This window comes from Balearica regulorum, chromosome Z (genome assembly GCF_011004875.1).
Source record: "Balearica regulorum gibbericeps isolate bBalReg1 chromosome Z, bBalReg1.pri, whole genome shotgun sequence".
Classification (NCBI taxonomy): domain Eukaryota; kingdom Metazoa; phylum Chordata; class Aves; order Gruiformes; family Gruidae; genus Balearica; species Balearica regulorum.
The window spans coordinates 84,161,129-84,187,943 of NC_046220.1; the positions used below are offsets into that span (position 1 = coordinate 84,161,129).

At 47.1% G+C, this 26,815-nt stretch overlaps 1 protein-coding gene across 6 annotated transcripts in view; it reads left to right on the forward strand.

The window, feature by feature from the left end:
- Positions 1-26,815, forward strand: part of CTIF (cap binding complex dependent translation initiation factor) — a 148,280-nt gene that overhangs the window by 69,647 nt on the left and 51,818 nt on the right. For all 6 annotated transcript variants that reach the window (XM_075739723.1, XM_075739726.1, XM_075739725.1 and 3 more), the window contains one exon: positions 14,111-14,187. In XM_075739723.1, coding sequence (XP_075595838.1) covers positions 14,111-14,187 — 77 coding nt within the window. The remainder of the gene's footprint in view (positions 1-14,110; positions 14,188-26,815) is intronic.

Below are 26,815 nucleotides of genomic sequence, written 5' to 3' on the forward strand. Positions count from 1 at the left end.
AGGTTGGGTCAAAAGATAAGGTGTTTTGGCAATTCAGAAGTCTTTCTGTATGTACTGTAGTGAAAATTGATGATCTAGTGCTCACCTAGAGTGGTTTGCAGTTTGGATGCAGTGATCCAGGCATCTTTCATAGGTGCTTTTCCAAACATATGTGATTATTTAGTGCCCTTGCCATGCATAGCACAGGCAACTCAGATGCTCCTGCCCTGGTGGGAAGGACTGGCTGTTCAGGAGCAGATAATAATGCAGCATGGTTAGAAATGAGTTGAATGGGGACAGATAAGGGATGGGAGTGGGATTTGGTGACATTCTGTAAGTCAACTGTCAAGTCTGGGCAAGTTGCTGCTCCTTGATGACAGCAGTCATGCTTCTGGAGGCACCAACAGCAAATCTTCATCTTCTGTGTCCACATTTCCATTTCTATTTTGTCCGTATCTTCTGAGTCTTGCCTGTGCTGCCTGTTTGGAGTGTTTGCCTCTCTGTGCAGGAGGGCTTTCACTCTGCCAGCCCTGCACACGTGCCTGCAGCCACCAAAGTCCTAGCATAGGTAGATGCAACTGAAATAAAGTAAAACGACTCATATGAAAGGGCATGGAAGGCAAAAAATAGTCATGCAGGTGTCTGGGGAAGACCTTCAGCCCTTTAGAAGCTGTGTGGCTTCTTGGAAGATCCCACGTTGGGTGCTGCACTTTTCTACAGGGGAAAACGTGGTGTTTTCATGGATTTCATATTGCCACATGTCTCTTCTTCTGCTGCGTGTCCACCAAGAGGCTTTTCAGATCTGAACATGTACAGAGTGTCACGTCCAGAGGCTGGGTTCAAGGAGGTTCCTCCCCTGGGAGATGAGGACTGTGGTAACTGGGGGTTTCTGCTGTTTCTGGGTTGGGAGCCATGTACAGTAGGAACAGTCATCAGCCTCATCTTACGTGAGCCTCGTCTCACTGGTTAGGATTGTTTCCCCCCCCATGGAAACCATCAAGAATTTCCGTTATTTCCCTTCCTGAGGCTTTGTTTGGGTGGGGATTTCTGGAAGGTATTTCACGGGCAGGTATAATTAAAGAAAGACGTGCTTTGCCTGGAGGCTAGACAAGGTTTCTTTAAAGCCAAGCCTTTAGCATGGTGGCAAAACAGAAACCGTTTGTTGCCTGGTTGGACGGAGGGGAGGTCAGGGAAAGGGGGAAGCTAATCAGCTGGGAAACATCCCAGTTCAATGCTGCACACCAGGGTTAAGGCCCTTATCCAGCAAATCCTTGAAATATGTGCTTAATTTTAAGTCCCCCTAACTTCAATCTGTTTACTCTTGTGCTTAACTTTAAGCATGTGCCTAAGTGCTTGGCTGGCTGAGGGCCAAGGTAAATAGTAGATTTATGAGCAGATTCGCATGAAGTAAATGCTTTACTGGACTGAAGTCCTGTGGGACAGTGGATGCTATAGCAGGTCTGTGATGATGGAAGGGGATGGTGCTCCAAACCTCTAGCATATCCCAGCTCTATTATGTTATTTGGTGTTGGATACCACGGACCTGGGGCTGTGCTCGCCTTACGAGGAACATCCTAACAGAGTAGTCTCTAAAGAGGTACCTTAATTTCAGTGTCTGTATTTCGGTGTTCTGAAGGCATCAGCCACACAGGTAACCTTGTGTAGATCACAAACACAGCCTTGAGAGAGAGGAATGTTTTAGTGGAAGAAAATAACCTTGATTTTATCATCAGAAGAGGAAAGAGAGCAGATTATATGACCTGACTAATAAATCTTCATAGGAATTTGCGTGGCTGCGTTAACAATTACAACAAAAAGGACTCCTGTATTAGCACAAGCTTTTATAATGGCTTTATCTTCTTCTTTCCTGTTCCAAACTAATTCCTGAAAGCCTTCCTTTAATCCCCCTTTTGCTCATCCAGCCTGGACTCCTTAGAATGGCAAAGGTTGAGTTTTCTTCTTTATTTTTAATCTATGAAAGTTATGAACAGCATTAAAAGCTAATAACTGCAGCTGTGGCACCCATGAAGATGAAAAGCCACCATCAGAAAACAAGATCTCTGTTTTTTCGAAAACACCACTACCAGGGGTTAAGGGAAATCTGCAGCTGGAACAAATACAGCACTCGTCTAACTTCCTCAATAACTCTGCTGGGGGAGCGGGCAGTTGCCAGACGAAGGAAGCGTGGTTAGCCATCGAGTCTTTGAATGCAGCTCCGTTTCCCCCTCAAACCCATGGAATTTATATTAACCTCCAGCTTTTCTTAGCTGGTGGGAATTTTTTTTTTTTTTTTTTCATGAGGAAGAGCCTCACTTTTGTTGCTTCAGTTTGGCGGAGGAGCAGAGGAGACAGTTCTGCTCCTCGAGTGGAGTTCTTGCTGGTTAAAGTCCATGGATGTTAAATGAATAATTTTTGGCATTGATAAGGAGAGAAAGGCTGAGGCTGCCAAGCACAGAGATGCAGGCATCTGATGACTTGATTTCGGGAAGGGGAGGCTTGAGCCATCCCAGCTCTCCGGGTTGTCTCCAATCCCAGCAGGGATGCAGGCAGGAGGAATGACCCTGTGTCCCTTTAGCATCTTGTATGTCGGTGTAACTTTATACACTGGGCAAAGAGCAATGTGCAAGCGAGGATATCTAAAACTGCTTTCTGTAAGGTGCTTGGCTACCTAATTTAAGGCTGTAGGTAGACCCACAGGAAAGCTACCCAGGTGAGCATGGAGTGTTGTGTGGGAGACCTTGTTTTGCATCTGCATGACGTCAGAGCCACCGTGGAGGCGTAACCATTAGCATCTGTAGGATGCTTATGGCTGCGGTGCTGCTGGTGGTATGCAGGGATCCTGGACAGAAGAGGAAGCTGGCTGAACGGCCATGGGGGATGTGCTGGTTGCCGAAATTCTCATCTCTCTTTGGTAGCAAGCAGTTTGATGGCCGCTTCCGACTTGCTTGTAATGCAGTGCATCTGCAGTTTTCCTGTCGTGCCCCTTTCAGCTCATCAGTCATATTTCTCTTGGTCACCACTATCTCAGACCCCTTCCTAGCTGATGGAGCTGAGCCCGTCACGCCACACAGGCACAATCCTGCCAGCAAGAAGGACACCAAGGAAAGGAGAAAGGAGCTGAAAAAGCCCTAGTGAGGAGGGGCAGTGTGACCCAAGACATCCCAATAAGCAAAGTCTTTGGTGCTGGTTGCTTGGCACATGCAAATACCCAGGGGCTGGGTTGGTTTGTTGAGTTTTGTTGCTGGTTCTTTGTCACCGCTTGGTTCTGATGAAACACCGGAAGGCGCATCCTCTTGTCTGATGTAAAATGAATTGACAGGCTTCACCCAGCTCCTGGCAGTCATCACAAAAGCAGCCGTAACTGGTGCTTTCATTGGCAGGAAAGCTGATGTTTGAATGATGCCTGTGTCTTGGCAGTTGTCGTGGTTGAGATTCAGCCTTTGCAAGACACAGGAGAGCAAATATGGCTGACTTGCTGCCTGTCCTGTAGCAACTTTTGGATAAAAATCATTTTTTCAGGGATTTTGTTTTCCGGAAACGCCAGATCTGTTTCCTAATGTCATATTTGGAGACTGCTGTAAGGGAGCTACAAACTTGCTTTTCTTACTCGTCCTCCTTTTACTGTTCAAAGTAGTCCATGGCTCCCAGAGGTCTGCAAAGCACCAGTAAAAAAACACCAGCATAATTAATATATGATGTGGTATGATTGATACTCTGTGGCAAGAGCATAATGTTTTCTGTGCTTGTCCCTGCATTAAACCCCATTACAGCAGGAGGAATCTTAGTCTTCGATGCATAAAAGGAAAATCCTGGGAGGGAGCAGATGGACACTTAAGCAGTTTCTTCCACCCAGGTACCAACTGCCAGTAACCTGGCAAGGAGAAAGTCAAGCCCTTGTGTTGCACAGCCCATACTCCTGCAAAGAAATGGGACTTTTCAGAGGGAAGAATGAGGCTTTTATAGGATTAAATTGGCATTTGCACATTGGCGTATTTTCCGAGTTAGGGTGGCTGTGACATGGGCTCCTTGCTTGCTCTCTCTGGGCTGAGCTAGACTAAGCTAGCTAGACACTTCAAAAAGGAGGAGAAACATCTCTTTGTGGTATAGTCCCAGGGAAAGTGTGTTAGCTGTGTCTTCAGCTGACCACAAACAACAATATTTGTTGCGTGAAAGTGTTTTCAGCAAAATACAAGGGGCTTGGAGAAGGAAAGGACGATGATAGTCTGTACAACTTGCTTCAGCCACAAAGGTCTATGAGAAGGATCCACTGGTGGACCAAGAAGGGCTGCTGCCACCATGGCCCTATTAAAGCTGATGGCAAAATTCCCTTTTGCTTTGATGGCACAGCGTATGCATCACAGTGATATGGATCATGACAAAAGATGCTCGTTGACTTATTAACTATTGCCTGCAATCTTAGGGTGTTGTGAAACTTCATGCACTTGGAAGACTTCCAAGAGGAAGTGGCAAGGGCTGAGTGGTGAGAAAGTTCTCCTGGAGCCTCTGGATCTACCCACGTTGAAAGAAAAGAGAAGCCACCTCTTGTTTGTAAAGTTATCACTCTGCAAATAAGGGGTTTCATTGCTGTTGGACTGTCCCAACTCCTGGGAGCCTGCATGATCTGGAGCTCCTACAGGCTGAAACCCTAGTCCACCCAAGAGGATGACAATTGTGGGAGCCTGATTCTGGGGGATTGCATAAATGCACATGGAAAACACGCAACATTTTGTTAATAATAAGGATGAAATGAAAATATACTTGGATACAGCCCTTACCTCCTGCTGAGAGCAATGCTGAGGTTTGAGGTGAGCACACCGAGCCAGAGGAGCTTCTACCGATGCTGGGGATTGCACGGCATCCAGCTGTGTGTGAAAGTGTTTTCAGCAAAATACTAGGGGTTTGGAGAAGGAAAGGACGATGATAGTCTGTACAACTTGCTTCAGCCACAAAGGTCTATGAGAAGGATCCACTGGTGGACCAAGAAGGGCTGCTGCCACCATGGCCCTATTAAAGCTGATGGCAAAATTCCCTTTTGCTTTGATGGCACAATGTATGGATCACAGTGATATGGATCATGACAAAAGATGCTTGTTGACTTATTAACTATTGCTTGCAATCTTAGGGATTGCAGCTTAGAGGATGACCTGGGCTCTGGTCCCAGACTCCCTAATGTCCTATGGGGTCTGTTTATAGGTCACCTTAAAATTTCATGAGGGAGGTCCCTATTCTGGCTGCAGGTCTCTTCTTCACAACACCGTCCACCATGATGGCACAATGAAGTGTTGAGGGTGGATGATGAATGAAGGGTCCTCCTGCCATCTCATCTGCCCGCTTCATCTCGGCTGGAGAGGTATGGTTAGATGGCACATCGAGGTGCACAAATAGGGGGTGGTAGGCTTTGAAGGGGACAAGAGACAGGGAAAACCAGACTGTGGAACATGAAAAATATAGAGGAAAAGTATACTTTAAAGAAATGCAAGGTCCCAGAGGGACTGAAATAGCTCGAGTTGCAAATATTCCCATAGCAACCTCATAACACTGTAAGTCCCAGATAAGGCAATTCCTCCCTCACCCCTAAACTAGCACAAGCCAAGGAAAATGTAGGAAAAGCTTTCCAAAGCAGTGCAGCCCTTTCTTGGGATGAGCTTGGGCTGCCTGGGCAGACCGAAAAAGAAATAGCAGGTGTGGTGCCTCCTGGTCGCGAGCGATGTGGGCAGAATTTATTCCCAATATTAGCTGAAAAAGCTCCTTTTTCCAGGGAAAACCAAACCCAGGTCACCAGTGCTGTTTATTTTAATGATTCTTTAAACATTCTGCATTTAAGAACTCCAAGCAATGGTGTGGTTATATCTATATTTACTGGATAAATGTATTTATTTATGGATGGGACGCTTTACTGCTGACAGTAAGGTTTGTTTTTAAGCCTGACCGGGGTAGAGGAAATACATACAAATAAACAATAAACCTAAACAACACTAAAATAACATCAGTTAAAACAATTAGAGTTACTTCCACTCGTGAAGTATTGTTCCCATTTTGCTATAACATGGGAAAAAACTCCATTTCCTAAGTCAGCTTGTAACTGATTTTGGATTTGCGGATTCTTGTAACAAAAGGGGATTTCTTTTGTCTGTTATTTATACTCTTCCTATGGCACCGTGTGTCCGTGTCGGTGTGTCTGGAGCGCCCTTTTTCAATACAACAGCGAGAGGATCCTGGAGCACCGTTTCTAGCCTGTCCCCATCTCGGTGGCTTAGCCAGGGTTTGGTGGCACTGGTTGGGCTTTTCTTCCTGCCCAGCGTGGTTGTACTGATGTGCACGTGTGTGTTTGCAGAGGCAGTTCCTCCTGGGAGACTTTGTCCTGGATTTTAAAGTTTTATTATCTCTGAATTATGTATAATTCAGGAACTATGGGGCTCAGAGTTAAAAATAGACCCCGGAAAACTGGCTGTCAGTAATCAGCAGAAGGCATTGAGGAAGGTTCAGGGTGCATTTCACTTGGGATGCTTTGCCTAATTATTCTAATGCTTTAATTGCATTTGCATCCTTCAGCCCGCATGGGGAGTTTCATGCTGGGTTGTTCTGTCATTCTTTGTGTCTTTTGTTTCATCCCAGAGCTGGCTGCGGAGGGATGAGTTGGGACAGCTTAGTTGCCACCAAGTATTATTTAATGCCATTTTAAATGTTGTATTCCCTCTAGCTGGGTGTCCGCACTCTGCCAGGAGCAGATAGTGAACGCCAAGGAAAGGCAGTGGGAAGATAAGGATCTAAATAGTACATCTTTGGGTTTGGGACTGAGTCTGTAATTCATTAAAACGTGCACCATTTCATGAGAGGGAATGTATAGACCAGCATTAATGCTCTGCAAGTGGGAATCCAGGAGGTTGCATCCTGGGAGGGCAGACCCCTATAGGGAATAGTGCTGGTGGTTTTAGTGATAACTGCAGAGTGTTGTTTAGCTGTCACAGTCCTGATATTACCATCATAGCCATCATTCCTCTGTGCCCTTGCCCATTTTTTGGGAAAAGAATCTTCTCCAGGACATGTGTGCTGCAGCTATATAGAATCACAGAATCACAGAATGGTTTGGGTTGGAAGGGACCCCAAAGCCCATCCAGTTCCACCCCCTGCCATGGGCAGGGACCCCCTCCACTAGCCCAGGTTGCCCAAAGCCCCATCCAACCTGGCCTTGACCACTGCCAGGGAGCCAGGGGCAGCCACAGCTTCTCTGGGCAGCCTGTGCCAGGGCCTCAGCACCCTCACAGGGAAGGATTTCTTTCTAACATCTAATCTAAATTGACCCTCCTTCAGCTTAAACCCATTCCCCCCTTGTCCTGTCACTACACTCCCTCATAAACAGTCCCTCACCATCTTCCCTGTAGCACCTCCAGGTACTGGAAGGCTGCAATTAGATCTCCCCGGAGCCTTCTCTTCTCCAGGCTGAACAACCCCAACTCTCTCAGCCTGTCCTCATAGCAGAGGTGCTCCAGCCCTCTGATCAGCTTCGTGGCCTCCTCTGGACTCGCTCCAACAGCTCCATGTCTCTCCTGTACTGGGGCCCCCAGAGCTGGACACAGTACTCCAGGTGGGGTCTCACAAGAGCAGAGTAGAGGGGCAGGATCACCTCCCTCGACCTGCTGGTCACACCTCTTGTGATGCAGCCCAGGACACGGTTGGCTTTCTGGGCTGCAAGCGCACACTGCCGGCTTTGTTCAGCCTTTGCTGGCAATGTACAGTTTACGGTGTGCTCCCCAAAGATGCAGTTAGTCAGGAAATCCTCCAAACCAGGGCATCTCCCAAGAAACAACTTCCTATGCCTCCTCTTTGAGGCATGTTGCACCATGCCGTGATTCATCAGGCAAGCACGTCCTACTGCCAAGGTTCCACGAAGCATCGCTCCTCTGCCGCAGGGCTTGTCAGATCAGCGGTGGCAAAGCGAGAGGAGTTTTGCTCCTTTCCAGCTCCTGGGTGACTGGAAACTAAGTCCTCTTTGCCAACCCTATAGCTTAATTTAGCCCTGTCTTTAACGATTGAGGTTGAAGAAAGCATCCTTGGAGGTGGCCAGTACCGGGTGTGCTGTGTTGTCAGTGAGGAGTCATGGGAGAGCCACAGTCATGAAGTCCTATAAGCATTTAACTGCATTTTATCTTGGGTGAAGAGTACGTTGTAAAATTGTTGCACTTTCTATTCCATTGATGTTGAGCACGGATTTATTCCTTACACAGAAGCAACTATTATTATAAGCACCTTCCAGGAAAAATGAATAGCTTGCATTTTGAAGGAACAGATTTATCACTTAAATTTTAATGGAGAGGAAATAATTTCCAGGCGACTTCCTGACATTGTTTGGTATTCTTCCATGGCTTCCAAAGCAGGTCAAGGCTTTGATTTCTGCCCCAGCCCTCTCCTTTCAAGAGGTAAAAAATTCCCCATGTGTAAGAGAGGAGAGTGTGTGGCAGGCCAGTGCCATGGGAGTTCCTGGAAGGGGAAGAGGCAACAGCAAGTTGTCTCCAAGGAGATGGCTCTACTGGAAGTGCCCATAGGACTTATGTGTGTTGATAAATGCTGGCCTTGGGTGCGTAGAGGGTGGGGATCGTGCTGGCGGGGAGGTAGCGGTGCCTTTGTCGTGTTTTTCATGTGCAATTGGATGGCCGGGATGATTGTACTGAGCATTGGCACATTCAACCCCATAAGCACCATGAATGTGGGATCAGCACAATAAAAGTCAAATATATCTGCAGTTCTGTGCTGTCCTGGACTTTCCTGCCATGGATAATCCATCCTATAGGGAGATGAAAACCTTATCGCAGGGTGTTGCAAGTCGCTGGGTTGGTTTCTGCAGATCATTTCTGGAACCACAATATATTTATTTTTTTTTACGCTCCCTCCAACCTCGGTATTTCTCTTGTTGCCTTTGTGCAGGCAGATGGGGCGTCTTCAGGGCTGCTGTGAACCCAGCCCCACCTCTCCCTTCCCACCCCCCCATACCCCCCCCCAGAAAATAAATCCCACCCTGAACTTTGTGTGCAATAAAACTGAGTGAAACTCCCAGCGCCTACCGCAGACCTAATAACCTGTTTGTTCAGTTCAGGCCTTCTGCAACCATTTGTTTAAGATAAGCAAGGGTGGAGATGTTTCTTGAGGGCACAAAAGGCTCCTGAGATAAAGCTCATGCGGACTGATCCTGCGATACAGCCCAATCATTTCTTTTCCTTCTCTCATCACCCCAGCGTTGGGTTTTTCCATCAGTCCAGTTGCTTTTTTCAACCTTTTGTTTTCTCCTGGGGTTTTAGTGTTGCTGTTTGACATTCAGGCATCTTCACCTGCTTGACCATCATGGGCTGGAAGCATTTCTCCTGCATGGGGAATGTCTACAGAAGAGGCTGAATGAGTGCATATGAGTGAAGACAGTCAATTTGTGGGGTGAGGTTTCGCATCTGAAAGTCAGGCTGCTTTAAACATGAAGACCATGGGGATGAAGCAATGAGCCCCAACCTCTCGTAGCCCCTAGATTCTTTGTGAAATGCCCATGAATTTGGCCACCCTAAGCAACAGTTGTACACGGGATGTGAAGAAGTGGAGGGGATGGAAGGAAGGTGCAGGTTGCTCCATCCCTTTTGTAAAAGGCAGTTGCTGTCAGATGCCGAAGGGGTCCCTGGGATTTGCTACCTGAGAATGGTCACAAAAGGACCAGCAGCAGCAAAAACCCCTGCTTCATTTCTCCTTATCTCCTTGTGATTTGCTCAGTGATTTACCATCGCCAGTAAAAGAAGCAAAGCTGGTACCTCCCTGCTACTTCTTCAGCTGATGCTGCTGCAGAGGAGGCATCAGAAGAATAATAGCAAAACTCCTGCTCATAGAAGAGTAGCTCTAAAACCAACCATTTCCCTCCTCTGGTCCTGCCCCTCTTCCTTCTGTCCCTCCCAGGCCAGTACCCCGCAGGTTGCTGGGCTGAGGTGTGGGGTGGGGTGGCTCAGGAGAGGGAGGTTTCTGAGGAAGGGGAGGTATCAGTGGGGGGAGAGGTGGAGGCTCTTGGGTTGCTGCAGATTGCCAACAAGATCTTGAAAGTTTTTTATTTGTTCTTTCATTAAACTTTGATGTAAATTAGTCTGGGGCAGCAGAAAGGCAGGTGCTGGCTTTCTGGATTCCCACGGGCAGGTGGACGGGGTTGAGCGTTGGGCAAACACCTTGATTAGGAAGGTAAAGCACAAAAAGAGTGCACACAGGCATCAAACCTGCTCCCCTCTGCCATCTGTTTTGCAGCAATTTTGGTAGATAACAGATTTTCCTTGGCTTATGCTAGCTGGCCATATGACAGTCCCTGAGCTTGCCAGACACTGCCTTCCCTTCTCCAAGAGCTGCTTTCTCTGAAGCATCTAGAAAGGAATATGCACATCACAACATAGCTGATCTCCAGGGGACTGGCCCAGAGAGCAGACTGGTCCTGAACGCCCCTTCTTTTCCAGAGCTATTGGCCCTTCTTGTTAGAGCATGCATGTTTATGATTTAAACTTGACGTACGTGTACATGCATTAGAAGTCCCGTGGGCTTCTCAGGTTCTGCTCCAAGCTTCCCACCATGTAAACCGCAGAGTGTTTAGCTCCAAAATTGAAAACAACCTCTATTAGCGATCCTGAGACCATGGGCTCCTTGTTCTTTGCTTTTCCCACACCCTCACTTCCAGAACCAGCAGCACTGAAATGTTGGTTTTGTTACTTTGTCCTCCAGCCACCTGTGAAAAAATATCAAAATGAAACCGATGTGGGAGAGAGACCAAATGTGATTTTGCTGCCCATGGAGAAGTTGCAAACCTGCCTATGAAAACCATGAGCACCTGGACTTGATGGTGTCTTCTGGCCCAAGCAGGATCAAAACCCATCCCTCTTGTGTAGGTCTTCTTAGAGACCCAGTGCAGAGTAGAGGTTGGTCTTCTGCCTTGCAAGCCCTTTGACTCTGTTCAGAGATTTCAGCTTCATAAAGAGTGCGTCCACTGAAAAAGAGCTGCGTTTCAGATCCACGTTGTCCTCAGCAAGGCAGCTCTATTGAAGTCACTTCCATTTCTGTCCTGCATGATCCATGATAGGGAGCAGCCTCCAGACAAACCCAAGAGCCATGTCATCAAGGTGCTCACTGTGCCCTTGGGACTCTGGCCTGTCCCCACCCACCCAGCACCCTCGGTCTTCTCCAGCCACTCCGCCTTCCTTGCAAGTTGCTGATATTTCCTTTTACATCAGCTTGCTGCACAAAAAAAGTCAACTTTTCCCCCTTCCAAATTTAGCACAGCTCAGGCACCAAAATAGACAAGAGTAGGGACCGGTGACTGTTTTTTTCCAAAACATTGTCTCATGACTAGGGCTAAGGAAGGGAACTGCTCAGCTGGAGAAGGGAGATGCTGGATTTTCCTAATGGGGACACAAAGTTGTCTTCTGTTCAAGCACAGGCAGTGCCAAGGCATGCTCCTTGGATTAGGAGTCTTATTCCCGTGTAATTAATCCATCTCTCACCCCACGCTGTCTGCTGCTGGTGGCCAAAGGTCTGAGGAAGCACAGGGATGGTCTGCAAGGAGGACATGCAACAATGCACCATACGTATGGTTTCTAGTTGGGAAGAGCAGAAAGACAGCTCCTGAGACTACGCGTTGAGGAAATCAGTGCTTTAGGTCCTTGTGTCCTGCAGAAATGGTTTCATTTTTCAGGGTAATTGTATTTGCACATGTGTCTGCAATGCAGCTTAAATTCTTAAAAATACCCCAAGTCTGCTGTGGTAGTACAACATTGGAAACAGTCTCACTGAGTATTGTACTATTTTTACCCTGATTTCCTAAACTAGCATGGCTGGTGTGGTGGGGTTGTGTGTGTCTGCTTCCTCCCTTCCTTTTCTCATTCGCTTTGGTACCGATTGGCCAATTTCAAGCCAATTTTCAGAGGAATAGAGATCTTGGAGATATTAATCTTTTTCAGTGAAAATAAGTGATTGATTGGGAAAATAGATGATGAGGAAGACTCAAACCACAGACCTCAGTAATGAAGAAGATCCAGTATGATTCTAAGCTATTAGACATGAAAGGTGCCACATAGAATTAACCATGAGGTGTTTGGCTGCAGAAGCCCAAGTCAGACCTGGTTAACTAGATGATAACCCAACCACAGCCCTAGGAGAGCAGGCTGCCAGCTTTCCCTACTCCCAAACTACCTCTTCTTAGTCAAAGATGGGCCATATTTGAGATGTGACATAAGATCTAGGGAGTATGAGGAGAGCTCTTTCTGGTGCTGGGTGCAGGGATGTGAGCAGAGGACCACAGAACAACCTGCGTCACTGAGCAGATCCTCGCTGGATGAGCACATCTGCAAGAAAGCCAAAGCAACTTCACATAACGATGGGCTCTGTACCGTTGGTATGAGGGATCATGGAGGATGCAGTAGTCAGTGTGGCACCTCTGAGTCTTAACTGTGTTTCAGTGGGAGAGAAGGATAATTTGGTCACTGAGAGTGGGTACTACTCTCAAACATGTTTCCTAATGCCTGTGCTAAACCATATGATCATGGCAAATCAGATTTTCTCTAGAAGAGTTAATAGTGAAGAAGAAAGTTAAAAGGGAAACTACCTTCTCAGGAAACACACTTGAAGACTGCAGCCAAAATAAGATTCAGATGAGGACATGCTAACCAGCAGCAGGATTTACCCAGGGGCTGGGTGAGTTCTTCATTGCTTGAAGTCTCAAAGAGTGAAGGTCTCCGAAGTGGAAAGCTCCAGCTGCTGCAGGAACTGTAGGGTTCTGCAGTAGCAGTTTCTCCAGGCTCTTTGCAGATGGCCAGGCTGAATGGTCAGAATAAACCCTGCTGGTTTCAGACTCTGATTTGCAAACCTAAATTCGTTACCATCCCCAGCAACCTTTCTCCTCCCTTACATATTCCATCAGAGGAGCTCAAAATTTTATTATCTCAGTATCTGCAACTAAAATTAACTCATTTTTAAGGCTTTTCACACAGAGGGACTTTTTTTTTAAGTCAGTGTGTTCTGTTGTCATGCCAATGTGACAAAGCTGCTGCTCGATGAGACAGTTTCTCACCCAGCCCTTGCCCTTGCCCAGGCTGCTCCTTGATGGCCCCTCACGCACGGTGATTCACCAGCAGCGGCAGGAGCACAGAGGCTAAGAGAGATTGCGATGGAAATAAAAGGAGTGACTTTTACAGGGCTTTTATTGCCAGCCTGGGAAGTACAATACTGCATAAATAAAAATCATTATGGTTATGACAGCTCTGTAGTCCCTGGAAAATAAATAATACTTTGCACTTACATAGTGCATTTCGTCCAGGAACCTCAGAGCTCTTTGCTCACATTAATGAAGCTTCACGATGCCCATAGTAGGATGGTAAATACAGCATCCCCCTTATCAGATGAACATACCAAGTCAGAGAGTCGGCACCCTCAGTGGAGAGAGGACAAGGCAGCAGCTTGAGTTACACACAGCTCTTCCACTGACGTGACTGGAGCAAACCATTAAATGTCCTGGTCATCCCCGTTGTTTCCAATAGGTGGATGGCACCTGTCCCTGCCTCAGGGGTGGCATGGGTTGCCTAGCTCACAAGCAAGCATGGCAAAATGCTCATGACAAAAGTTGTTGACTTGCTAACGGTATGGAGGCACAGCCCCAACATTTCGTTTGCTTACTCCAGTATCCTCAAAATGCTACTGACCGTTGTCCCCATGCAGACATTCTTACAGCTGAGTTTTAGATAAATCCAAAGGAAACAGTCCAGTGAAAGTGGATAGTTTAGGTGCACCAGTATCAGCAGTGTCATGTGTGATGTGGGTGAATTGCCTATAGATATTGTATATTGGGATCCATCCATATGTGGTACAGTTAGTTGCCCCATGTGGTTTCTCCCATACAGAAACTGCAAATAATTTAATTCCCTGCTCATTGCAACAGCCCTGAGAGGGTACAAGTATGTAGATTTCCAGGCCTGCTTCAATAGGGTCTGAGATGTTGTAAGGATGTTTGGATGTGAGCTATCTCTTTGATCATGCTCATGTGTTGGGTGCCCAGCTCTGTCTCTCTGACCTCTTCCATACAGGAGATGCCTCCTGTATCTTGGAGCTGATCACTGCTTTTCCCTCTGTTTTACAGGGTTACCATCCATTGCCTCATGAAGCTGAAATCGCACACACCAAAAAACTATTCAGAAGGAGAAGAAATGACCGGAGGTAGGTGAAACCTCTTTAATGCTTTTTTTCTTTTTTTTTTTCCAGTCTTCGTTATTGCACATCTTCCCCCACTGTCTCATGGAGTGCCTTTGGACAATACTGCTGTTTAGCACCTGCCAGCATTGGGTTAATGCGTAAACCCTTATTTGAGCACTAACGTCTTGAAAATTCAGAGTCTGTTCATCCCCCTCATTGGTCTTTTAAATGTGGGATGTGTCCTATATTGCTCCAGGAGTATCTTAAGGACCTCCTCTTCCCCTTTTACTTATTCCAGCATAGCCAGATCCCCCCACTTGTATCAGAAGAGGCAGCTGGCAAGGTATTATCTGTAAAAGCTTTGAGTCCTTGTGACTTGCTTCCTCTCGTTCTATTGAAAAGCAAAATTTGCTGACTTTCAGGGTCACCTGCAAAGTGGATATGGTTGAGAGGGGTTTGCAGCAAGCATCGGATGCTTGTTTGCATGAAGGAGGGGATGTGCTAAATAGGCAGCTGAGTTCCTGTGGCATTGGTGATTTCAATCCATGGAGTTAATTTAATTGGGTCAATTGGATATTTAATTGTGTAAATTGCATATTTAATTATATGAGGGCATCTAGAGTCCTTGATAGGAATCGTGACTGTGGTTGAATGTGAAAATAAGCGGGGAATAAGGGAGTTAGTTGTACATGCAGCTTTATTTCTGCCAGCGTGTTCTGCTATGGCTGAGACAACACAACCAGGGCAATAAAGCACTTCTAAAACCAGGAGTTTGTAAGGTTAATGTTATTTAACAGGAGAAAAAAGTGGCCAATGTTTTCTTCCAGAGTGATCTGAAATCTCTGTCTGAGCTGTGATGCTTCATGGGGCAATTTTTGAGAGAGCCCTACACACACCTGTAATAGTTGTTGGGGTGTGTTCTCAAATCTCCCCATCGCTTCTCAACTTGTGAACAGCCATGATTTAGTTAATTCTGTGCTTAGTTTGGTTTTCCCAAATTTTACCAAATGACCAAAAAACAACTGAAAAGAGTTTGCTCAGGCATCCTAGAAACATTCTTCTGTGGGCAGGGCAGTTTGTCAGCAGCAAACTCTGTTTCCGCTCCTGTTTGGGGCCCCCTACTTTTTTTCTCTATGCAATTTTAAAGACAATTTCTTCATGTGATTTAGAAAAAAAAAAAAAGGAGGGAGCTTTTTTCAGCTGGGTTGCAGCCCTGTGATCACCAAATGTGGTTAAAACAAAACTGAAAAGCTTTGTGTTGCAAAAGAGATCTGGGTGGACTTCCTCACAGCACTGGGCTGGGCTCCTCGGGAAATCAGCAGCGAAGGTTGGAGCATCCTGCTCCCATCTCAGCTCACCCAGCGGGTCTTCCTCCGCCATCCAAAGAGTTCATGATGCTGTGGGAGAGGAGATCTGCAGAGCCAAGGGGTCTCCTGCCTGAAGCCCCATGCCCAAAGCTCTGCTGTACCAGAGCCATGGAACTGCGTGTTGGTTCTTCCCTCCCATCTGAAAAACCACCCAATCCAAGGGATCACGCCAGATGTGTATTTCTATTTATTTTTCTTTCTGGTCCCTTCAGATAAACCATCAGCAGACAGAAGCATTCAGCCCTGCAAGGCATTCCTGCCTCCCACGCAGATGGCAAGGAGAGATAGCAAAAGAAACTGCCTTGGGTTGGGGTTGGAAGATCACGGGGTGAGATACAGCCCAGACCGAGTAGCACTGGGATAACACCCCAGGAGGAGAGACAGAAGTCTTAAAACGCAGTTGATACATCATCATACAGGAGGAGATATGGGACCATTTCAACCCTAAGCAGTGACGAACGAAATAAAATGGAAAGAGCAGAGGGTATGCAGTCCTGCCCAAGTCCTGCACAGACGTTCATGTTGGTGACAAAGCTTAGACGGAAGAACATACCTATTTTAATTACAAAAGCTAAGAAGCCCAGAGAGAAGGAGCTGGAGTGAAACAGCAGTCTCTTAAATAATTATTTAAGCAGAAAAGGCGTGGTCCCATCCCTAGAATTTGGCTGGGGGCCTCAGCAGACCTGCCCTCCCGACGCCACATAGTTTGATGCTGGGGGGGCGGGTTTCGGGGTCCCTTTGCAGTGCATTTGGGACTAGAGGGGAGTTTTAGTCCTTTTAGTGCCACTCAAGTTATCCCCAGAGAGCACTCACTCCTTAAAATTGATTTCTAGCAGTAACTGAGATCTCAGAATTGTTATTTTATGAGAAAAGCGTGGTAGAAGTAGGGGGGGAAAGGGTAGAAATAGGGGTGAAAAAAAGGAATAGCAAAACAATAACAAAACCCCACACTGTATTGGAGCACAAATAGGTTACAAAGCTGTTCACGCTTAAGTGCAGTGCTGTTATCTTAATGTCACAGGCATCATTCTGAGGGAGAAAAGCTTTATTTCGCAGCTGGTGGAGCTATACAGGTGGTATAAACATCCCTCAGCAAAACAGTTGGGAGTTAAGGGTTTTTTGTTTTAAACCTCATCTGGATACAGAGAGACTCAAAATTGCAAGACTGTGGTTGGGGCATCAGAGGCACTGAGGCTTGGGAGAGGCTGAGCAGGGCTATTTGGTGGTGTGTGGGTTGGGAGGAGGGTTAGGAACTAGCTCTGGATGCCTGGACCCAAGGGAAGAAGAGCTGATTTCTTAGAAAGGTGTTGGTAGCAGCCAAGGATGGGAGTAGGGTTGACATGCAATGGATTTGCAAGAAGAAAAGAGGTTGTCCTGCTCTCTTAGTTAGAAGCAAGGGTAGCCCCAAAGCCCTGGCACAGTTGGGTCTGGTTTTCATCAGGCAGCTTTTCCCTTCTCCTGAAGGCAATGAGCACTTGGCACTAAGCAGCGCCCCAGACCCCACCAGCAATGTCTGTCCATGGGGCACCGTCTCTTCCTGCCTCATCCGAGAAGGATGACACATCCCAGGTGACCATCCTCCTGCCATGTGTGGGAGTGACTGCTTGCAAATGGACATCCGGCTGGGGTCGGGGAGTCAACCCCCGGGCTGACCTCTGCATGATGCACAGGTCCAGCTGGCCTTGCCTGGTTGTAGCTGACCTTCAGGTTGGCTGGTACTTTATATAGCACAGTTTTATAAAAGAGCTGATAAAGCACATTGGCACCCAGAAATCTTATTTTTTTCCAGCTGGTCTTATAAATGATACCAGTTCCCTCTCAGAGTGCGTGTGGGCTCCTCCCCTCCTTGACAGTGACATTCAGAAAGGGCCATGTCTTGGGCTAGTGAAGCACCTTTTGTTTCTCATGCGGAATGACACTGATGTCCGGCTGTGCTATAAATAGCACCTGTCCCCGCTTCCTTCCTGTCACCTTTCCTCGGGAAATGCTGTCACCACGTCGTGGAGGAGCGCAGCTCACCTACCCTGAGGTCTCTCCCATGCACCTTTCACTCCCGTGGGGAGAGGCAACCCTATAGGTGTGCAACCATCGTGCTCTCCTTGCATATACAAGTTCCACGAGTCATTTTTCCATGGGATGCGTGCTTCATTTGTTGCATAAGATAGATACGAAGAGCCAGTTAGAGATGTCATTAAAACAGGCTTCGGCTTTCCCCGTTAAGGACCACTGTGGGTCTGTTGGACACATTTTTGGTAACAGCAATCAACATCTGATGGAGGATTTGGTTGCAAAAGGTGTTGTAAAAGCCTGCAGGAGGTGGTGAGGTCCTCGCTGCAAAGAACTTATAATTGGGGCAGGAGACTGGGGAGAGGTATCACCCTCCCTACCTCACCCGGCAGAAATCCCACACCTGATGTTTTCTCTGTTGGTTTGGACACATGAGGTGTAACTGCCACCTTCTGATGAGGGTGATGGAGGGGATCACCGCTTGATAGGATCATTGAAGGAGAGCAGCAGACACAAGTTTTTTCATAGATGTCAATGTGAGCAAGTGTTAAAAACCAATGAGGGTTTTATTGTCCCAAATGTTAATCCACTGTTTGCTGCCACACAAGACCCACCCTACTTAGATATCACCAAAGGCAACTTGGTTTTACCTCCCATAGGCAACTAACGCTAATGAAGGAGAGATTTTCCCTGGGTGGTGGCAAGTAGTTCCCAAGTAGTCAAGAGAAAAGAAATACTCAGGGACCTGTTTCTCAAGTCCTCTCCTTCTGCCCTTCCCAGCCCCCCTGCCTCTCTGCTAGCAGATCACAAGCTCTGCTGGGACATTGTCTCCTTGCACAGGGAGGCTCTGAGTTTGGCCCATTGTTTTTCAAAAAGTTCCTGAAAACACCCTTTCTTAAGTATCTATCAAAGCATGGCAAGTCACCTCGGTGCTGCGCAGGGTTTCTTCAGTACCCATGGTGTCCTGGGATGATGTATTTTGGGATGGAGGATCTAACCCCATGGCCTGGAGATGCATGCACAGAGACTTGCACCAGCCTTGTAGGAGTGATAAGAAATGTTGCCCAGTTTAGATAAGATTTACAAGGAATATATGGAATTGCTATGGGTTAGGACAGGTGAGTTTGTACCTACTTCTTGGTCTTCTGGTTAACAGAGTACTGAAATTGTTCTGCATCACCTAAGGAAGGGGACAGTTTTGGTGAGGAGCAGGAAAAGATTGCTGGGGAAGTCTTAAAAAGTCTGTGCTGTCATAATCACATGGTTCATTTGCATCTTGTTGAATTCAAAGGTCAAATCAGGCTGAATTCGTTTTCAAAAGGAAATCCTCATGTGTGTGTAGATGCTGGCTGGTATCTTATGGGGCTTATCGTGGTCAGTTAATGGGACAGGGAGGATTACAAAAGGAAGCGCAGCCCCATGGCTTGGAGAGGGGGGAGTAAAAGCCTAAGAGTTAATCAATCTTCTCTTTCCAAAAATGCATCTGAATTCCTCTTTTTAATAGAAAAGATGTGGGTCCCTTGTGCTTCCTCTGTGTGTAGCTGCTGGGTCTCCAGGATTTGGGGTGACCAGAGCCACAAGGAACTGCTCTGCCCATCCCGGACGGGGCTGTTAGGGACCAGGACTGGCATCGGGTGAAGGACTGTCACCCTTAGCTGTGGCTGAGCTTCATGTCATCTCCTCCTTCTCCTGTTGGATGGAGGTTTAAGGGGGGCATTTCTACACCTGTGGTATCCATCCTTCATAAAGCCCTTGAGTGGAGGTGAGGAGACGGACCAGAAGACTGCATAGGTCCTCCTGGCTTGTACAGAGAGAGCAGGGGTGGGAGCAAAGAGGCTCGTGTGCTTTCCCCATCTCCCCTCTGCATGCCTCAAATACCTGTGGCTTTTGACAACAGGATTACAGAAATGTCCCCAAGTTTTCGTTTTGCATTGTCCTAATTTGCTTCCTACTGTTAACTTGGCTTTACACTTAAATGATCAGGAAAAAACAGTCTGGATGGTGTGTGTGTGTGTTGTTTTCTGGTTTTAATTAGATTCAGAGCTGGGGGAGGCAGAAATATGCTCCTTGCCCAGAGAGCCCCAGGTGGCTGTTAGGGACAGTTTCCTCTTCCTGAAGCAGGAGGGTTGTGTAAGCATCACTGACCCCTCCTGCTTGCGCCCACGCCAAAAACCGAGTTAGCTGGTATGAGTGCACTGGGGTGAGCACCCCTGTCTTGCCTCCTTGCTCAGATCCTGTCTCACCCCAACAGACCACCGTGTTGCTGAGGGACCTCCTGGGGCTCATCCCAGCTGGTCCATGTGTCCCCAGCCAGGGTCTTGCACAGAGGCAAGGATGGTCCTGCATACGGATGGCCCAAAGGACGGTCACGGCAGGCTTGGGGCCAGGCAGGGAACATCCCAGATCCGGCGGTGGCTCCACTGAGAAGTGTAGGCAAGCTGTGATATATTTCTTTTCCCATTATATTTGATTTTACAGACCCTCAGGGACACTCAACCACCTACAGTGATTAGTTCAACTGATTAAGCTGCTTTTCCTCTTGTGGCAAACTCCTTTTGTGAAGGATTTTCAATAGCCACACTGCTCGGGACATTGTTCCTGTACAATTTCCTTTCAAAACACCATAAAGGGCACTCTACCACTTTACCCTGTCATAAAACATCACAGGAATCAGCTCTGCCCAGCCTCCTTCTTCAAGGGCAAGATCTCCTCCTTCAGGGAGGAGGTATGGGCTCGCGTGGGAGTTGCAGAACCACATGATGCTGGAGTGAGATGGAGCCATTAGCAAAGGGGGTTTTGAGATGAGATGAGAGGTAAAGCAAAAGTTTTCTGCTTTCTTTTTTTTTTTTGCTGTTTGTTAATATGAGGATCCAGGGTCACCCAGGGAAGTGAAGAATAAAATAGATTGGAAAGCCCAGAGAAAGAAATGCTGCTTCACATGTGTCGGCTGGTTCAGCCTTGCCCGACAGAGGCTAGGAGCGGATGTGGATGCTCTGGAAGTACCCGGGGATAAATGACGCAGAAGGAGAAGGGCTTTTTTGGCTGGAAAAACATGCTACTGTGAACAGCAAGCAGATAAAACTAGTCATTTAATTATTACCGGAAATCAGAGGAAGGTCTGCCTTGATTGCCACCAAGGGAGTAACAGAAGTAGAGAACTGGAGAGGGCTGCAGTGGTACAAAGTCCTTCCTCCCTGTGTTTGTAGTTACTCTCATGCTCTCTCAGGAGGCTATTGGGTAAGTCCGTATGAAGACCTGGTGTCGCTGGGACCTGGTTAGTCCATGAGCTGCTCTTTGGGCAAGGCAGTGATGGAGCAGGGCAAACGTGGTATCAGGAGGGGTCAAGCAGAAGCCCTTTTGACCTGCAGAGCCTCCCTGGCCAGACGCACTGGCATCACCCAGCCCCACTGCCCTTCCTTCCAGGCGTCGAGAAGAAGGCTCTGCCAGGGGTCACGGTGCTGGGACCCTGCTCCTGGGAGGAGGTTGTTGAGAACAAAGCCTGCACCAGGATCCCCACTGAAGGAGTGGTCCTTGAATGATCAAAAAGCCACCTCCTGTCGACCCGCGGGCATCCGGGTATGGGTGACTCAGCCACGGGTGGAGTAGCTGAGTGGCACTGCAGCTTCTTGTCAAGAGGGACCTCTTGGAGCTGAGATCTGGAGGTGGTTTGGTTCCATCAAGACCCCTCCCTGCCTTTGCACCGCGCTCTGGGCTCAGTGAACAGGACACAGTATGGCATGAGGCTGTAATAGTCCACCACCATCCCTGTGCAGTAATCCCAGACCCAGTACCTACAGGACACAGATGATCAAATAGCTCTGCAGAAGCCATCTGAAGTGTAACCAAGTTTATATCTAGCATCAGTCCTGGACTGGCTCATCTAAGAGCCACTTGCCTGCCCCAGCACCATCCCCAGAGCTGCACGCATAGGGTCTTCCCATTAGCCGAGCAGTCCAAGTGAAACACCAGTAGCAGTAAGGTGGAGCAGTTGGTATTTAGCATCCATCGGGGAGTTTGTTTTGCCTGTCACCCGTGTCTCAATCTGTGGCGGGTTGAGTAGGGGTTTTCCATCCAGCTGCCCTTGCTTCTGTTGTGATCAGCACTAAGCCCTTACACACTGAGGGTGTCAGTGAAAATATGCCCAGCCATGAGTCACCCCTAAAGGCAGATGGTATGGCTGCGATCCTGCCGGCAAAACACACCACGAAAGGCAATGCTGTATTTACAGCTCCTTTCCCAATGCTAGCAACAACTAAAAGGATGTTGCATTTTATGTGATGCAGGGAAAACATACTTCTGTAAATATTGGAACACTGTTGGCTCAAGACTACTGTAAAGAGAAAAATAAAACCTTTGTGAGTTCAACAGGTCACGATCTCCATGAGCAGGACTTCAGGAGATGCGTATCCATTGCCATTCTCCATATCTGCTCAGTCTTCCTTGTGTGCCTAGCTAAAGGCATGGTGCAGAGGGGTTAAAAGATACTCATCTAAGCAAATTTAATCCTTTCCTTTCATTGTTCCTTTTTTTTAATGCCAGGAGGCAGTGGCAGGAGAAAGCCGGGTGCATTTCCCAGCTGCAGGGTTGCCACCTCTCTATTGAGAGCAGCTTTGTCATTACATAAAAACTCTACAACACAAGACTTTTTATTCCATTTTTTTTAATGATCTTGGCGACTGAAGTGACCCCTGTCCTGCAGACTAAATTTAACCTGAATTGCCAAGCCGCCAGTAGGCTTTATGGCATCAGGACGCTTTTGCAGGTTGTTTTTCTCCATCTCTGCAGCTGATTGAAAGACTTTATGTACCACCAGCAAAACATTTTACTGTTATGAAACCCAATAGAAATGTAATGGCCTGCTGGATAAGCTCAGGGTTTTACGATGATTCTTCACAGAAAGCAAAATAATTGCTCCAGCAAAAAATCCAAGAGAACTTCAGCATATGCCTGTGGTGGAGGGACACTTGATTCCATCAAAACTCAGTATTTATTAAGTATCTTTCTCCCGTGTGGCAGCAGGGGCTGGGCTGGAGAACAGTGAATTGTTGACACCGACAGCTCTTTATTCCTTTTGTACTGCTGCCTGTTCTTGTGAGCGTTAGGAAGCAGAAAGCAGAAACACATGGTGGCTGTACAACTAGGGAGAAGGTTAGCAAAGCAACTGCTCTTGTGTCCAAGGCCCTGGGAGGCGACAAAGGGGGACCTCATTTAAGTTCTCACCTTTACTAGAGACTGCTGGGATTTACATCCATGATCACTGGTGCTATTTCAGATGCCCTAGCATACCATGAAATCCATGAACCGAGCTAGCAGACACCAGACCTTGTGAAACCTGCACCAAAATGAGGTGGGAGCTAGACGAGATGCCATAAAGCGTCTCCAGTGACACCACCATCTGACTTCCAAGGCATGTGTCCATAACTATGTTGACCAACTGGGTGCGAAGGTTGCAGTCAGTGGAGTTTGGAGGATAATTCACCTCAGGATGAAGCAGGCATTTGGCCAGGTGACTCCCTGCCCAGTCTCCACCACCTGTAACTGGTTGGGCTGCCGTGGAGTTTAGATCCCCTCCTCACATTTGGCCTCTGACATCAGACACCTAAAATTAGGCGATTTGAACCCACCCTCTGTGTGATGTTGTGTAACCCTCTCCCTGTGCCTATGTTCTCCATGCATTAAATGCATCTTGCTGCTGTAAGCTGTTTAGGGAGCCGTTGTTCTGTGTGCTAAGCCGATATGCACAGGGCCTGAGGGTCTCCACCATGGCACTCTGGTAAAGCCCTGCACAAGAGTGAACTTTGTGACCAACCCTACCATAATCTGATGCTGCGTGGAGAGGAGGGAGGATTCCCCTTCCCCTGGGGCAAGGTGGGGATTCCCAAAGCTGGCAATCACAGAGAGCCCTGGAGAGCTTCTCATTGAGATCTTCTGGCCCCCACATAAGAAAAATTAGTCTGGCCATCTTATGAGAACAGGTTTCCTTGCTTTATTTTGCCTTCCCATGTTGACCAGAACCAAGGAAGTCTGAAAAACAAAGAGCTGTGGTAGGAGTTGAGCCAAATCACCTCATACCAGAGGAAGCACTGGGACAGGGATTTGTTTCTGGGTTCTCTTCAGCAAGAACAAAGACTGGAGACTGGGCATCCCGTTCTCTCCCGTCTCCTGGAGGGGAAAATCTCAGCCAAGGAAGATAAGGGTTTCCACCAGGACATTTTCACGCTCGCAGAGTGCTGTCTTGGCACTTCTTGAGAAGCTTTGGGGGCAGCAGTCTCCACTTCAGGTCATGCTTGCCATAAGTATTTCTGGTGTCTGTAGAAAGCGTGCTTGTGTCCGTGCCTGGAATATGTTCATGGCTCATGAGATCACTCATCCACATTTGTTGAGGCTGCCTGGCTTCACCAGCCAGAGTGAGCCCCCTACCCATCAGCTGGGTAGGTAGACCCTACCTGGGTCTATCAGCCAAGCTGGCTTAGCACTCCTAATGAGCAGGAGTTGACACCAGTCACTGATGTTTCAGCAGCCCGGGTGAAGTGTGTAGTTGGCTTTTTTGCCCTTAGTTTTTCGTAAACAGGTGTTGACAGAGCAAAGTGTTGGCATCACAGGTGGAAAGTTTTAGCTCTGAGCCCCTTCAAGGCATTTCCAACACCTACTACAACCCCTAACTCGTTTTCACTTCAATTAACAATTTGCACCTTCTTGTAGAAGGTTTCTTCTACAAGGGAGCTGGTGGGTGGATGCTCAGTTTATAGATTTGGTATGTCTTAAGGCAGGAGCTGGTTGAAATGGGGGGGGTCTGAGGAGATGGTGGCATCTCAGGACGTGGATGGCAGTGATGCTTTTGGCACTTACATTTCAGACAAAACGTGAGCTGACCCAAACATTCGGGTCCTTGTGGCATTTTGGGAGTTGGTTGACAAGAGCTGTAGGGTCCTCAGCTCTGCCTAAGCTGTGTTGTGGAAGTATATGTGCTCCCTTCAATTTGGTCCTAAATGTTGAGAGAAAAGAAATATAAATGTCGGGGTGTGTTGTGGGCACATGAAATCATGAAGGGGTCAGGAATGGACCCTAAAGTAGTGTGATTTGTAGTCCTGTGTGGGAATTTTAAAGCTATTGTCTAGCTTGTGTTTAGAGAACAATATTACTTCATTTTGCGTGAAAATCTGCTGTTCTGCATTCATTATTATCTGATTCTGAGTTCTGAGACATCATCTTCTTGTCCACTGTTTCATCTCTTATAAAAAATGGTTTTCCCTCTTACCCTCCTTATCTTTCACTCTCTGCATAAAGTTATATGTGCACACACACACATATATATAACCAAGATATATACATACGTAACCAAGTTGTCGCAGCATTTGCAAAAATGCTTTCTCAGTGGGACTTTATCAAAAGAAAACTCCACGCTCGTTCCCGCAAGCATCGCGTGGGATCGCACTCATATGTCTTCTTTGGGCCAGATAGTTTTTGTGCTGGAGATTGCTAAGAAAAGCCCAACCATCACTCAGGAGCGTGCCATGCAAGATATTTATTTGAAAAGCCTTTACCATAAGCTGACAGCCCGCATTCATGCAATTTTCACGCTGTCTTGAAGGGTTGCACTATTTCCAAAGCTGCTCCCATGCCGACCTATTAGTGGCCAGCGCTAGGGCTCCTTTCACAAATAAAAATAGTCACAGGAATGGCCCTCACCCTGGATTTTAAGATTGCAAATTATTTTGGGTGATGGTGAAGGTGAACGTGTTTTACGGCTGACATGAACATGTCACTTTTAAGGCTGTGAAATTTTGGAAAAGCCTTAGAAATCCATTCTCAGAGGTCACCGGGACAAACCTCTCCTGCTGGGTGACTGAATAGAAATGAGTTCATAATTACAGAGTATAGTAGCGACACGTTTGCTTTTTCACCGTTTTAATTGAGGTTTTCAGAAAGGAAGAGAACTTAAAACAATACAGAAATGTCGTTTGTTCTTCCAGGGTCATTTACTGAGAGCTTTGCAGTGAGAGGAGAGGATGTTTATTAAAGAAAGCAACAATATCAAGACGTTATTTTAGTGCCGCAGTGCTGTTCCTAGCTGGAACAAAATTAAATGTTTTGGATTGACTGGGTACTTGCTGAAAACTAGCATTGAGCTAAATGATTTGCAGTGCTTTTAGTGAACTCAACAAATGGTGTTGAAGCAGCAGAAAGAGAGAGGAAGGGAAGGAACTGAAAAGGTTGAAACACCCTTTTCCTTCTCAGTAGGATTTCCAAGGCAAATTAATTGGGTTTAATGGTACCTCGGTCTGAACCCCTGAAGCAGCATCTGGAAATCAGGTTTTCATCCTCCTCCTTATGCTCCTGTCTCTTCTGTGCCATCCTGGGAGATGATGGGGGTTACTGGAGCCACCATGAAGGTTCTCTTTGGGGGCACAGCCCAAATCCACCCGGATGTCACAGCTGTCCACACTGAGAAGGGTGCAGAGGAGTTGATCCAGCATCGTGGTGGCTGTGAAAAGCTGCCAAGGGAGAGCTCTTCTCTTGAGCAAGCTCAGGACCAATGACTTATTTCTTTTTAAGGATGACAGTAAGTCTCTGGTGATGTAATTGCCTGCAATGAGGACTAGCATCTAGCTAAATCATAGTGTTTAGAATGTAATGATTCAAAAAACTCTTCTAGGCAGCTGAAAGCTCCTAAGCAGAGATGCTGTTAAAATAATAGTTGCTGTCCTGCTTAAGATTTAGAAACTTTGAACCAGTGGTGAAGGATAGGCCATGTTTTCATTAACCACACTAAAGGTGCATCTCAGAAAGGAATCATAGAATATCTCGAGTTGGAAGAATCTTGTAAGGATCATGGAGTCCAACTCCCTGCTTCTCACTGGACTACGTAAAACTAAACCATATGACTAAGAAAGCTGTGCTGGCTGAACCTGAGCATCCCAGAGAACAAGGTGAAGAAAAACTTGTTGGAGTGGTGGTCCTTCATGATGAGGTTCCTCAAGGATTGAGTGTTCATACACAGGAAAGTCCCAAGTAAACAGTCAGCATTTGCCCCACCTGCCTGAGCAGAGCCGGTGTTTGCAGATGAGCAGGGCATCAGCTGAGGGGTTGGTTACAGGCAATTTAGAGACGGATCATCGTTTCTTTCAGTTTGATTGTCCAACAACATCACTGGGAGTTATTACACTAAATTAATTCTCCGAACTGCAGATCCCCAGAGGACAATATTGTCTCGGCGGTTTGTTCCTAAAAGGGCTCAGCTGGGTGATTGTGTTACTGCAGCTTAATGAATTATGGCA